General features: G+C 42.1%; 1 protein-coding gene across 1 annotated transcript; it reads right to left on the bottom strand.

The window, feature by feature from the left end:
• Positions 1-7,246: 7,246 nt before the first annotated feature.
• LOC134949142 (syncytin-2-like) lies at positions 7,247-13,287 on the bottom strand. The gene is made up of 2 exons (XM_063937548.1): positions 13,018-13,287; positions 7,247-10,213 (listed from the first exon to the last, which is right to left on the bottom strand). Exon 2 carries the CDS (start codon positions 9,477-9,479, stop codon positions 8,385-8,387), a length of 1,095 nt encoding a protein of 364 aa, XP_063793618.1. The 5' UTR covers positions 9,480-10,213; positions 13,018-13,287; the 3' UTR covers positions 7,247-8,384.
• Between the last annotated feature and the right edge of the window lie 1,309 nt (positions 13,288-14,596).

Below are 14,596 nucleotides of genomic sequence, written 5' to 3'. Positions count from 1 at the left end.
GCACCAGCAAATCAGCTCCTAACTGGTAATTTACATATTGGAGCTGATTAACTGGTGCGTTTATCACCTTGCACATATCACTGGTTTATCACTTCCTTATGCCTTCTCCAGGCTTAATATATCTGCCCCATAGCCATCAAACATCTGTGATATCTATTCCAACCACTTTGACACCTACCAACCTCAGGGTGTTACCTGTCTCCCTCACCACTCTGCTCTGTCCCAACCTTTCCCCTCACTGCTAGCAGCCTGCTGAGTCCTTCCAGTCTTCAGCACTAGGTCTAGGTATGTCTCAGCTCCCTAATATTACAATGAGAGCCATTTGGGCATATGCACTGGCTTCTACTGTGCGCACATTGAGGAGACGGAACAGAGCTTATGAAATTATATATATATATATATATATATATATATATATAGACAACAAGCAGGTCCGGCTCTCCCATTATTAAGTGCAATAGCGCTGGGTGCCTCCACAGTAAAGGTGTACAGACAGCGGCAGGTGCGGCACTCCAAGCGACGGGGATAAAGCAACTCTTTACATCTATCACAAGGACGTAAAGAGTTGCTTTATCCCCGTCGCTTGGAGTGCCGCACCTGCCGCTGTCTATATATATATATATATATATATATATATATACATACTTTTTTTATTGAACTGTAACAACTTATAAAAATAAGGATATTCTCTCATGGGAAATCAGATATTTCATAATACCACATTTTTAACAAGCACATTTAAGTGTACATTGTACGGTGGGGACCAGGTATAGAGCCTTATCAGAATTAAAGAAGATGTAGTAGATGCTGCAATACCCACATAATATATATCCAGGGATGAAACTGGCACATGACCCTTCTGAGGCACAAATAATATATATTTGAGAATGTCTGTGCTTCGTTAAACATGAACACTCATTTATGCGCAGAGAATGTCTATGTGCAATATAAATTCACATGACTGAAACCTCTAACAAATTGAAGGCATTGTATCCTTCTAGCTATGCATGGATGACACTGTAATGTACAAGTTGGAGTTCTTTGTTCCAAACCAGGTGAAGGCTGACAACTTTAACTTATTATTTCCCACACACTGTAATAAAATCACCATAATAATACTCATTTCTTATTCTACATGTAAAATGGAATTTTTATGCAGGATGAACTGCTAATGAGATTCTGACACCTTAAAAGTCTATTGCATCAGACAGTTAGTGTACTGTAAATCTACTTGCAGGCTAGAGCCATACAGTACTGTACCATATTTAAATAATTTCACTGTGAATTTTTTTTTGTTTTTTTGTTTTTTGTTTTTTGGGGGTGGGGTTCTAAAATAAACCAAACATATTTTTTTTATTGTTCTAAATGTTGCCCACTTTAATTTGTACATTAATTCAGTGCCGTAACTAGACATTTTAGCACTGTGTGCAAGAAACATCATCGGCGCACCCCCATATACAAAACAGGGCCAGTGCGCACCATAGGAGTGCGGCAAAAATATAGGGGCATGGCCTTAAAATAAAGCCAATTCATATTATGCCGTACAGTAGTCTCCATTATTCAAATTACGCCTCACAGTAGCGCCACTTACACACATTACACCAGGTAGAGCCCCTTTTACACATTACGCTAGATAGAGCCCCTGTCACACATTACAGCAGGTAGAGTCCCCCTTTTACACATTACGGCAGGTAGAGTCCCCTTTTACACATTACGGCAGGTAGAGCTCCCTTTTACACATTACAGCAGCAGAGTCCCCCTTTTTACACATTAGACAGAGAGTCTCCTTTTTACACATTGCGGCAGGCAGAGTCCCCCTTTTACACATTATGGCAGGAGAGTACCCCTTTTTACGTATTATGGCAGCAGAGTCCCCCTTTTCATACATTAAGCAGCGGAGTCCCCCTTTTACAAAAAGAGAAAGAGAGAGTGGGTGAGGACAGAGAGACTGAGAGAATGGGGGTGAGGACAAAAGAGAGTGGGGGTGAGAACAAAATAGAGAGAGAGAGAAAGAGGACAAAAGAGTGAGAGTCAGTCAGGGCATATATACATGGGCATATATACAGCCACACTCACCGGGGGGGTGGCAGCACTCTCCCTGCAGTACTGAGGCTGGCCGAGCGCTGTGCTGCTGACAGGATCCTGGGCTGCATGGGTGGCAGCCGGCAGACTCCTCCTCAGTGTCGGTGGCTCAGGCAGGCTGCAGACTGCAGACCTTGGCCTGGCTGGTGCTTGTGGGCAGGTAGGACGCATGTAGAACACCATTTCCATCGCTCCCACTACCGCATCCACTCACAGAATGCCATACGTGAAGACCATGCACCCGCATAGGCATTCTGGGAAGGTGGGGGGAAAGTTGAAAGAGATCACACTAGCCGGAAAGATGCATTGGGAATGGGAGTGGCAAATGGGAGGAGGGGCTCCCTGGGCAGGCAAGGGGACAGTTCCGGAGCTGTCCTGCTTCTTCCTCCAGTTAATGTCCTGGCGCTCACAGCGGGGGACTCTCCATCACCAGCGATGCGCTTCCTCCACAAGTGTGCTGTGCGCAAGGCACACTCTGCACACACTTAGTTATTGCCCTGCATTAATTATTCATTGTATGATTGTGGAACTATAAGATTGTGGATGTAATTGTCATCACCCTATGCAGAGCCATTGATGGTAGGGGGTATGGGTCATTAGGTCGACCACCCTTAGGTTAACAGTCATTAGGTTGACCACTATTGGTCGACATGCATTAGGTCGACATGGTCACTAGGTCGACATATACTAGTTTGACATGGAAAAAGGTCGACATGAGTTTTTTTACTTTTTGTGGTGTCGTTTTCTTCGTAAAGTGACGGGTAACCCCAATTAGTGCACTGTGTCCCCTCACTCCACCACTGCTGCGCTCGGCACAGGTTACTATTCCCAATCGTAGTCCACATGGATCGTAAAGTATAAAAAAGTTAAAAAAATGAAAAAAAGTTAAAAACTCATGTTGACCTTTTTCCATGTCAACCTAGTACATCTCGACCTAGGGACCATGTCGATCTAATGCATGTTGACCAATAGTGGTCGACCAAATGGCTGTCGACCTAAGTGTTGTCAACCTAATGACCGTATCCCGCTGGTGGAAGTCCACAGACACTGTAGTTAAAAATCAATATAAGATTTAAGGTTGCATTCCTTTCCATCTGTGATGCTCCTAGTTCACACACTACTTGCTTCCTACATCCCCTGCCACCTACACACACCTCTTCCACATTTTTTACAAGTAGCTTTTATTTTAACAAAATCACAAGAAAATAAAAGGAGATTAAGGGACTGTTATCTAAGCCTTGGAGAGAGATCAAGTGAAGAGAGGTAAAGTACTATAAAACCAGCTCCAGACATTTTTCAAACACAGCCTGTAACATGGCAGTAAGGAGCTGACTGCAAGGCTTAGTAAATAGACCCCTTAATTTTTTGTTGCAACATTACTTTTTAACAGTCCTACAGCATCCTATGACTCCATCCATCCTTACTTTCCATTTCTGCATTGTAAGTGGTGGTCCTCACATCAATGCAGGAAGAAGCAAATGATGATTGGCCAGTAAACTATATGATCAATGTGCAAGACTACCTACATGAGAACTGCATCGGTGATAGAAAGAAAGTTAGTACTTTGTAAGGTAGGTTAGGTAAATTTTGACCCAAAGTTAATGTTTAGTTCCATTCCACCCCTGGCATCCCAGCATTCTTCTACAGGAGGAGATCACCTGGATAAAACACCTCTGCAGGGCACTTAGCAATCTACCTACAATCTGATCTATATACTCTGCTTACTTCAAAAGCTGCATACTGACAACCCTATGGCCTGGGAAGATCACCAATTGATTCAGTTCATCAAATCCTAAAGCTGGTTTGCCTTTGCCAATTTTAGTCAGCTGTTTTAAAATTTCTGTAAGGGAAATATGCAGGCGAGTTAGATCTAGATGCTCAAAAAGTAACATTTAGGTCGGTATCCAATTGCATGCGGTAGTTTAACGCAAGCCAAAAACGGGATAAAATAGCCAGATATAATTATTGGGCTATCCAATTACAGTATAGCCCTTTTTTATTGTACAGTAAATGCCCGTTTTTGGACGATAACACATGGGATCCAGGATAAGTTCCTAGTCACATTCGTTATTGCAAGAAATGGGTCTCCACCAGCTGAGGCACCCAAAGCATAATCCCTGATAAATGCTATTTATCAGGGTTAATTGGATAGCCAAGGGCCTATCAATTACTAATTGTAAACTGGCCTTAGGGTTATTTTTTTTAAGGTTTTTTTTTTCTTTTTCGAGAAGTGTATTTTTGGGGGGTGTAATTTTTTTGTGAATTTGTACATTTCCTTTTCACAGATTATCATTAGGTTTATCATTATGCTACACAACCTGGTATATTACTTTCACTTTGCATTATCCCAATTTCTCACAATCTAAGAAATTCAATGCAGAAAACTGTGGGTGCCTTATTTCAGTTGGATGATATACACAGTTAATTATGTGCTCACTATTCTTATCTTAATGGTGACCTACTGTATGATAAACAGAAGTCTATTTATTAAACCTTGGAGAGAGAGAAAGTGCACGGAGATAAAGTGGCAACCAATCAGCTAGTAACTGTCAATTTTCAAATACATCCTGTAACATGGCACTTAGGAGCTGATTGGCTGGTACATTATCTCTGTCCACTTTATCGCTCCCCAAGGCTTAGTAAATAGACCCCACACTACTGTAAGTCAAGCTATATTTTTCCATAATTACCTGTATATGTTAGATATGGTTTAGTATGAAAAGCCGGCAGTTGGGATGCCGGAGGTCAGTATACTGACACCGACATCCCGATTGTGGAAATGCTGACAAGGGTGCGCTGGGTACCCTAACCTCCCTCCCCTACCCCTAACTCTCCCTTCCTGCTGTCTAAACCTAACCCTCCCTCCTTAGTGCCTAACCCTAACACTCCCCCGGTGGTGGCTAATCCTAACCCCCCACCCCGAAGCCTAACTCTAACCTCACCAGAGTGTGCCTAAACCTAACAACCCCTCCCGCAGCCTAAACCTAACCCGGCAGTTCATACTTACCTTCGGGATCCTGACTGTCAGGATTTCGTCGTCGGGATCCTGATCTCTTCGGGATGCAGTCGTCGGTATTCTGCCGGCTGTAGGGATTCTGATGTCAGTATTATGGTTGTCGGAATCCCAACAGCTGGGATCCTGAACGTATACCATTAGATATGATCCAACTGCCATGTCATAGTTAAAGTCATGGCTAATTTTTGTGTTTACTAACTACATTGGTTTAAAATCTAATACTACTTTATAGTTTGTTAAATAAATTGGTCATATATATATATATAATGTACTATTCTTTGTTCTCACCAATTGTTTAATAAACTTTGTGGGAAATCTTTTGTATCCTATTTCTATTTTCCTTGTAATCATATACAGTAATCCTTCATTAAAAGAACGAATAGCCTAAAGGTTCAGGGAAAGGTGTAGTTGTCCACCAGTTGATAAGGTAGATGTTAACTGGTCCAGAGTGTTTCATGCTGTCTTATTTCTGCTCAAATTTTCCATTTATATGGCTGCCTGGCTCTGCATTGTGATGAGCCTTGATGTACTGCTGCCTTGTCTGATTCTGGCAGTCCTGGATACAAGGTCTAATGCAGGCAGCAAATTAACGGTGTTTTATGAAGTTTACATATTTTATAATTTGGTTTAAGAGGGTGTTTATATAAAATTGTATTAGGTTTTAATCCTTTTACTGTCTTGAACAAAAACGGACGGTTGTTATAGTGCTTTATTGCAAAAGATTAACTCCCAAAATAAAATAGTTCAAATTGTGCCATCCCAGAAACCCCCACTTGAACCATAAATAAGCACTGTATTACTTTAGTCTTTAAGTATGTATGTTCTTGTTAGAAAGCAGACAAACACCTGAGTCTAGCCATATCCACTTCAGTGGTATGGTGGCCCCACAATGGATATCATGCGGGGCCCAGTCCTACCAATGTCTCTTCATCATGATTCATTTAAGCAGTCAATAAGGATAAACCAAACCAATTTTACAAAAAATTGTAATGAAATAAAAGAGGTAGCATTATATTGGTAGTGTATTGCACTTTGAGTTGACAGGTACACATTTTCCCTTGGATATTTCTGCTTCTCTACAAACCATGGGGCACTTCTGATTTACAGATGCGTCTCCTGTGTGGCAAAACTATGTAATCGGTGCAAAGCCAAGGTGATTTGTGCTGTGCACCAAAGGGTTCATATAGAATTGGACACAATTGTCCGAGAACTTACATAGGAAAAGACACACATACAGTAAGGAAATGCACCTACAGTATATCAACTGACTGCCACAAAACCACAGAAAACAAACAGGCATATGAACCCTTGTGTTGTATTGTTTGGTACAAAACATGTATAGTACTTCTCAGCCAAATGCACATATTTTTCAAGTGGGTCACATTCAGCATGAGACACAATGTTATATTATGTGCACTTATCACCTTTAATAAAACAGTCCCCAGTGCACTGTGTACTAAAATAAAATGAAAAACCTTTCCCCACCCCCTAATATGCCCCAGTGTGACACAGTCTGGACTGGAGAAATCACAAGTGTGTAGCCCCCTGCTATAATTAATACCAGTCATAGGCTGGGCCAGAGCAGGGCGATTCCTCTATGGGAGTTGGGTCTCTTAAAAAATACAGTACATGTTCTTCATCCCACCTGCCATAGGCAGAAACATGCTGGGGGTTTTCCTGAGTCACATGGCTGTTATGGCTTTTGGTGAATTACAAGATATAGGGAACCCTGGAGTTGAAGACTGAGATTAGCCACAGGTGATGTGCACAGCGCTTGGAGCTGTGGCGTATCTATAATGGTTAGTTACTGCTCCTAGACTGCACTACCTGCTAGAGTGTAGTGGACCCAGATGCAGACTCCACATGGGCCTCCTCTCTTAAAACGCCCCTGGTTTGAAGTATTAGCATGTATTACAGGTTGAGGCTTGCAAATTGAGAACTGTGGCCCTGGGTGATCACTCTGGGAGGCACATGAGAGTCTAGAGGCAAATTATCTTAGAAATGTTTCAGATTCAGCCTCAGTTCTATTTCTTGCAGTATGTATCCATTCATTAACTTAATTATTAAAATTAATTTTGGTTGAGGTATGATATTGTGCTATTACTCTTATTCAGAAGACATGTTGAAGTTATATAACAATCATACTCTTGTTGTGGAAAAATCAACGTGGACAGTTGTGGTCAGATCAGAGTTTATATTGATAATGGCAGAGCAAGATTACAATAAAGTGACAGTCAGCATGCACTTACAAGTAATTACAAGGGAGCTCCATCTGCCTCACGAACATGGCATAGATGGCCCCTAATATTGCATATTACAAAGAATTACTCCACCCAAGCTTGGACCAATCATAGCAGGCCTTGAGGCCCGTTCCTCCTTATCGAACACCATCTGGTCCTGGGTGGGCACATGACACAAATCAGCAAGACTAGGGTGACTTAGCAAGTTCTTGTCACGAACCTACATTCTTTGGCAGAAAAACATCTTACATAATAATGTCTGTTACGTATTACATGATATTAAAAAGTCAGAATAGATTCTATACATTGCTTAAATTTCCTTAACAATTCTCACCCTTTTGATAATTTTATTATCACACATATATAAAAACATAAACTAAAAGGTAACAATGGCAGTACTACTAATGCTAAGAGGGTGGTGTGACTGTGACTGGGGATGATATAGCCACAGACGCACCTGGGCCTACCCTGACTCTGTTGCCACACCCCGCAGTCAATTGGTACCTGCAGGTCAAAGTCTTGTCCTTTAGCAGCCGCTTTTCCCGGGCGAATTAGGTCCACCCAGTACTCTGATGCCCCCAGGTTTTATTATGTGACAAAGTACCAATTGAGACAGGATGTATGCAAGAGGAAGAACTGACTAAGTACTGCCTCGCGGTTGCTATTCTGCTAAGCATTCACACACCTTTATTGAAGCATTCACACACCTATCTATCTAGCTGTAAGAATAGTAACAGCAGCCAGAGGTGCACTAGGGCACAGAGACCACTCGGTGAATTCGCTGGAATCGGAATGACTGACTCGTCGAAATCACTTCTCGGGATAAACTCCCTCTGGGGTGGTGTCCAAACTGTCGAAGTGCACCTGCGGGACCCTCTTTCAGAGATGATGTCTTCCACCCAACTCTTACAACAACTGAGGGGTCTCTCAGAAGAGATGGGCAGTTGGGCTGGGCCATCAGACGGTCATCTCTGTGGCTGTTATCATTCTTCCTATTAAGCGAGCGAATCCACATTTTTCCTGAAATGAGAAAAACAGCACATTAATCATTTCCAAGCGATCAAAAGAAATACAATCAATCCTATCACTACCACTATGGGTTTTATTAAATCCGATAATAGATTGTTAAACCATCCACCAATTGACCCCATCCAGGAGAAGGGATTCCATCCCTCCTTGGATATGTCTCTAGCTTGTTTCTGTAATTCCTTTACTTTATTCATGTGCTCTTCTATGGGGTCATGTGAGTCCTCAATCCAGGTACAACATTCCTTCCATATAACAGCACACGTTCCTCCCTCCATAGCTAACAAATAAATGAGAGCCATCCTATTTTGTAGGGTCACCTTCCTAATTTGAGCCTTTTCTTCATTGATAGCATGGATGGCACTTGTGGTCTCATTAATTATCCCATCCATAATATTTGCATATTTATTTAACTTATTTGCTAATTCAATTCCCCAGCCTGTCCAGGCAGGGAACCACATCCAGGCTTTATCTGCTGCAGTAAATAATTCTCTCTTGTATCTAGTCTCTCTAGGGCTTGTTTCTATCATATTGGTAAAAGAGATGTTCTCACGCTGTCTTATGGCTGGCACAACTCTTCCTATAGTGCAGTTCCCCCATGCTCCCATAGGAAGCCATGAGTATGCCCTATTTCCACAAATATAGTATAGGCCTTGCTTCAGCACCCTAGGGATTATCTTACCATGGTTTCCCAACCAGCTCTGAAACCATACCATATTATTGTGCACTTGGGTCTTACAATCCCAATCATCCTCATCCGTCTGGTTAGGAGAGGCACACCTAGGGGCACAAAGAGCTTTCATATTTGCACACCAACATTGATTGTTACAGTTACCGTTCACCTTGTCACATAACTTTTCATTGTATTCCATGTTAAACACTAAGGCAGCATTTTTACAATTTGTTTCTCCAACATATACCTTAGGTAAGTTGACTAGGTGACCTTTTAGTTCAGCCACGTGGTTAATAAACATAGGCCCTATGCACATAGTGGGCGGAGAGATTATACCAGCAATTTCTAAATATATTCCTAGGTCTGAAAGAGCATTGTGAGCAGTGTGATTTATGTCTATTTCAACATTATAGCTATAATCTGTGAGGTTAAGATCATTCATCGAGATAGGGATACCAATCAAAGGGATTCCTTTATGGTTAGCAGGAACATAAGAACAGATCCAACAGTCAGTGGCGTTCAGCTCCTTAGCGGTCTGCTGATGTAGAAGCCATATAGAGTTCTTTTGCTGTTCTCCTTTCACCTGCACACACTGATATAAAGCACAAACAAGCAGGCAGAAAAACAAGCGTATCTTAACAGTCCATTCAGTTCTCTTCTCCCCGGGGGCCCCATGCTTTTGGGACCAGTTTGCATCATTGACCTGAAAGTTAATTTTCTTACAGTGAAAAGCGTACTTTCCTCTCCACCTTGACGGAGGTCACTGTGGTCAATAGCACCTGGTACGGGCCATCAAATCGGGGTTCCAGATGTGTCTTGTGGATCTGGTAAAGAAGAAAACACTTTGCCATGCAAATTAGTCAGTGGCTTATGAAGCTGAACAACGTAGTCAGTAAGAGAAGCGTACTGTCCATGCAATTTGAGTGGCAGCCTGCCAAACAGTATCTCAAATGCTGAAAGTCCATGTAATCCCTTTGGGGTATACCTCATTGCAAAAGGATCTACTGGTAAAGCTTGTACCCATGTAAGTTTTGTTTGCTCACAGATCTTAGACATTTTTAATACGCTATTTGCTCTCTCAACCGTTTCATGTAGGCCATACCTGCACACAAATTCAGATATCAATTTCTTTGCTGTTACTGCAGCCGTTACCTTGGCAACAGGCCACGCCTCTATCTACAAGGAGAACATAACCATTCTGTTGTAAAGTATTTCAAACACTGTGCAAACCAAAATTTAGCAATCATATCAATCATTCCCCCTTTGGAAACATATGAAGGGAGATGTGCACTCAATCGACCATCCTCATGTTTCCAAACAATATTTATTTATTTGCAACCTGCCTTCCCCCATATACCAAGTGTTTGGGGACCTGCCTGAATTGACATACTTTCTCTCTTGAGAACACGGGCTGCTCCACTGTCCACCAGATACTCCACTGAGTAAAAAGGCATTTCAGAGAGGGTCAAGTGGACAAAAGCATAACCCCCCTACTCTCCGAGTGTTAGGAAACGAGTACAATGTTACAAATTGAGACCCTGGAACTCTGTGGAATGTGTGACAACTGGGGAGTTCCAGTACTCATGAGTGAAGCTGCGGTCAGTATGAATGGCCGCAGCAAGACCTTTTCTAACCCTATAACCATTACTCCTCCCAGTGGTCAGATGGTGCCTGAGGTGCTAGTCTTCTGCCCAAGGCAGCCGCGTTTGAATGGACGAATTAGGTTCGCCCAAACTCCGATGTCCTCCCGTCTTACAAGGTTACAAGGCACCACCTGAGACTGCGAGTGAGGGGAAAACTAGCTACAGCTAAGGTGACTATAACATGAGAACTAAACAAACAAGTTATGTGCGGCGCTGCCGCCAGTACAAAAACACAAAACTAAGGCTAGTGGGGAGACCCACAAAATATGACACTGTAGTTACCAGGCTAGTAAACAAAAGTATAACACTCTAAATAAGTACATAAGAAATCCTGGCATGCAAACAGAAATATATCCTAAAATACATGAACCGAATGCAGCTAGTGGGAAGACCCACAAAATATGTCACTGTAGTTACCAGACTAGTAAACAAAAGTATAGCACTCTAAAGTACATAAGAAATCCTGACATGCAAACAGAAATATAACATAAAATATATGAACCGAATGCAAACAGGAATGAACCACTGCTGTGGCTCATAACATCAAGATGACTGGTAACACTGGAAGCCCTACCTGTCAGGCGCTATCCTGCCCCCCTTTTTGGAGCTGGACAATTTCTTGCAATGTGGCCCTGTTTCACACAATTGTAGCACTTCACATTTCTGGACTCCCAATTGTTCCTCCCCCTAAACTTACCCCTCTGGGGGTTACCAGGTGTGTCAACTACCATCACCCTCTGGACCATTTTCTTCTGTACCTCCTGTATATTTCTCTGTCTTCAGCTGGCTAAACTCACTTGTACCAGGCATGACCTGCTCTCTAACAAGTTAGGCTGAGGCTTGAGGCAAGCGATATTCCTCAGCCCTTTCATCTCTCTCACCTTGGGTTATTTTAGGAGTGATGACAAGCTCACCTTCCACTCCACACAAAATCCTTCCTCCCCCTCTTTCTCATCTGACTGTACCTCCCCTCCTTGCTGATTTGCCCTTCCTGTTCTTGTTTCTGATGTAAAAAAAATACTTTGGGCTTTTTGCTGTCTTTTATAAGATTCTACCATCCACCTACTCCAAGCTGCCTATTCATTTGGCTCAGTGAATTTTGTTTTATTTTTTGTAGAGGGTTGCCCAGCGGGATAATTCAAAGGTTCCCTCTTTTGGGATCCCACAATCCATCCCCCTAGTCAGTCTGCCTCACTTAGGTAAATGCCGGCTGACCCATTTGCCATATTTCTTACTCATCTCCTCCTGTGGGGTACGAGGAGTCTCAGGACGTCCATTACTCTGATTTGGTGATCAGCCAAATCCACGTTTGCTGTGACTGTTTCCCATAGCCCTGCTATGGTGGAGGGGACTCTTGCACCCCTCTCTCAGTGTTTCACAGCACTATATTCTATGGCTATTGGCTGTTAGGGGAAGTCCCACACAGCGAATCCCCGCTTTTGGTCCCTCCAAATTTTCCAACAGAGCCAAATGAAAATCAGCAAGGCGAAGATGCCAAACAATATTTGCCCTCTAATGTCCTCTAGGTTAAACCATGCAAGTAAGGGATTATCTAAGTAAGAAGTATGATTTTTCATGAGACACAGAGAGACGCCAGTCTGCAGCTTCAGGACACGCCCTTCAGTGTAGCGAGAAGCAGACTCAAACCAGTGTACACAGAGCTGTCAGATAGCAGGCCAGGAGGTAATCAGAGATTATATCGCTCCTGTTCTGTGGGGAGAGCCACAATCAGTTGCCCACAGACCGGTATTGACAAGCAAGGGTAGACCAGCAGAGAAACTACTCTTCACCAACACTTATCCTTATATTTGTCCTTCCACTATGCAGACAATGTTAATGACAGTTTACGTGACAGACTGAGAAGATAGGAAACATTCGTGTCTGAGGACGATAGGGTCCTCTTACTTTTTATTCCACTGCCCCCAGCATGTTTGGGGCAGCACAATCATTCAGCCATAAAGGGCCTCTCTCGTGCTGATGTGGCAATGTGCCAGCATCTACATACACTCACACATGCATATCCAAACAGATATTACAACATAAAACAACTGTTCAGGTTCTTGGGATCTGTACTCACGATAGTGGGACGGAGGGTCTTAGGAGCGGAGGAGGGGAGAGCAGACAGAGACACAAATGTTCTCACCTTTTTTGAATGGCGCCAATCTGGTCTCCAGTCCTCCGTTCCTGTCCTGATTCCGTTCCAATCGTTTTCAGATCCCGGGTTTCGGCACCAAATTGTTGTGGAAAAATCAACGTGGACAGTTGTGGTCAGATCAGAGTTTATATTGATAATGGCAGAGCAAGATTACAATAAAGTGACAGTCAGCATGCACTTACAAGTAATTACAAGGGAGCTCCATCTGCCTCACGAACATGGCATAGATGGCCCCTAATATTGCATATTACAAAGAATTACTCCACCCAAGCTTGGACCAATCATAGCAGGCCTTGAGGCCCGTTCCTCCTTATCGAACACCATCTGGTCCTGGGTGGGCACATGACACAAATCAGCAAGACTAGGGTGACTTAGCAAGTTCTTGTCACGAACCTACATTCTTTGGCAGAAAAACATCTTACATAATAATGTCTGTTACGTATTACATGATATTAAAAAGTCAGAATAGATTCTATACATTGCTTAAATTTCCTTAACACTCTCCAATGACAGACAGGTAGATTTAGCTGGAGGCAGCATCTCATTCTTGAGGTAGGTGGTGGGGGGAGGCTTATTTTACACGGAAATAGCTGTGGATAAAATAGATCACAAATGGCTTGGAGAAGTCCATCGACTCCGTATTGTCAGCTCATTTACTTCTTAGGACAATACTGATTTTATATGAATTGTTGTCGCCGTGCACCAACACATTATACATTTCATATGACAATATAATCTGTGTTTGAAGACATGCTCTACATTCTTAGGTCAACATTTGGGATCTTTTTGACAAAGTTTTACTTCAGTTCAGAGTAGCCTGTTCTGGTATAAGAAGCATTAACATGTACAGTACAAAAATAATTTTCCTGTAACTTAAAGACTTTAGTGGCATTTTGTTAAGGCCTTTCATGATGAGCCCTAATACAGTAGTTATACAAAGCGTATCAGCTAAATGAAAGAAAAGATTTTCCTGCTTTGAACTGTACCTTTGGGCTACTCAGCCACACAATAAATGTTGGAACACTTTCTGTTCCTTCCCTTTGATGGTACTTTTGATCTGGACAGTAGAGGAAGGTCAAATGTAACATATCAATTTTGTCCACAGCTTTCACCTGCAGAATTTCATAAAGCCTTCACGTTGCTCCTTCCTTAGTGAATGTTAAAATTGCTAAATTTAAGCAGCTGTTAAAACCCTATGAAGGATTTAAATTGAATGTAAATGAGGAAACTTAATTAGGCTCCAGTTCTCAGATTTTGTAAAATAAAATATGCAGAGCCCTTTCATGTGTCACATATAGCTTGAATGAATAACTAGTCTCTTGGCTGATTATTAGTCATTCATCGTCATCCCTTCCACAACTAAGGGAATACCAACCATAATAAGTTAATACGTTTTTATATAATGATCTACTGTTTAGAAACCTGGTGGATACATACTGACCTGAAATGTGCTGTACCAGGAGAGTTCATCGATTCTTAATTTTACATCATGCCAAGGCTAGTAGGATTGGCTGCCATGCCCCCTTATTGCACTTACAAAAGAAACTAATTATAATTTTGGATCTATTTTTATTGTTTTTGCTATGCTGGAAAAACACTGCGCACAATGAACAAGTTCTTTTTTTAGGACAAATTGTATTTTTTATTTCGCTATGTAGCTGCAATCAAGACTTAACACCTCATGTTTGACATTGTTATGACAATTTTCAGGTTCAGATTTCATATATTTGCATTGTTAGACCACATTTTCTGTGCTGGTTT

This window comes from Pseudophryne corroboree, chromosome 8 (genome assembly GCF_028390025.1).
Source record: "Pseudophryne corroboree isolate aPseCor3 chromosome 8, aPseCor3.hap2, whole genome shotgun sequence".
Lineage (NCBI taxonomy): Eukaryota > Metazoa > Chordata > Amphibia > Anura > Myobatrachidae > Pseudophryne > Pseudophryne corroboree.
Note: the sequence above shows the minus strand (reverse complement) of the source record. Positions and strands in the feature narration are given on the sequence as shown.

Coding starts and splice junctions, on each gene's coding strand:
- LOC134949142 (XM_063937548.1), bottom strand. CDS start 9,479: ATGAATGATCTTAACCTCACAGATTATAGCTATAATGTTGAAATAGAC.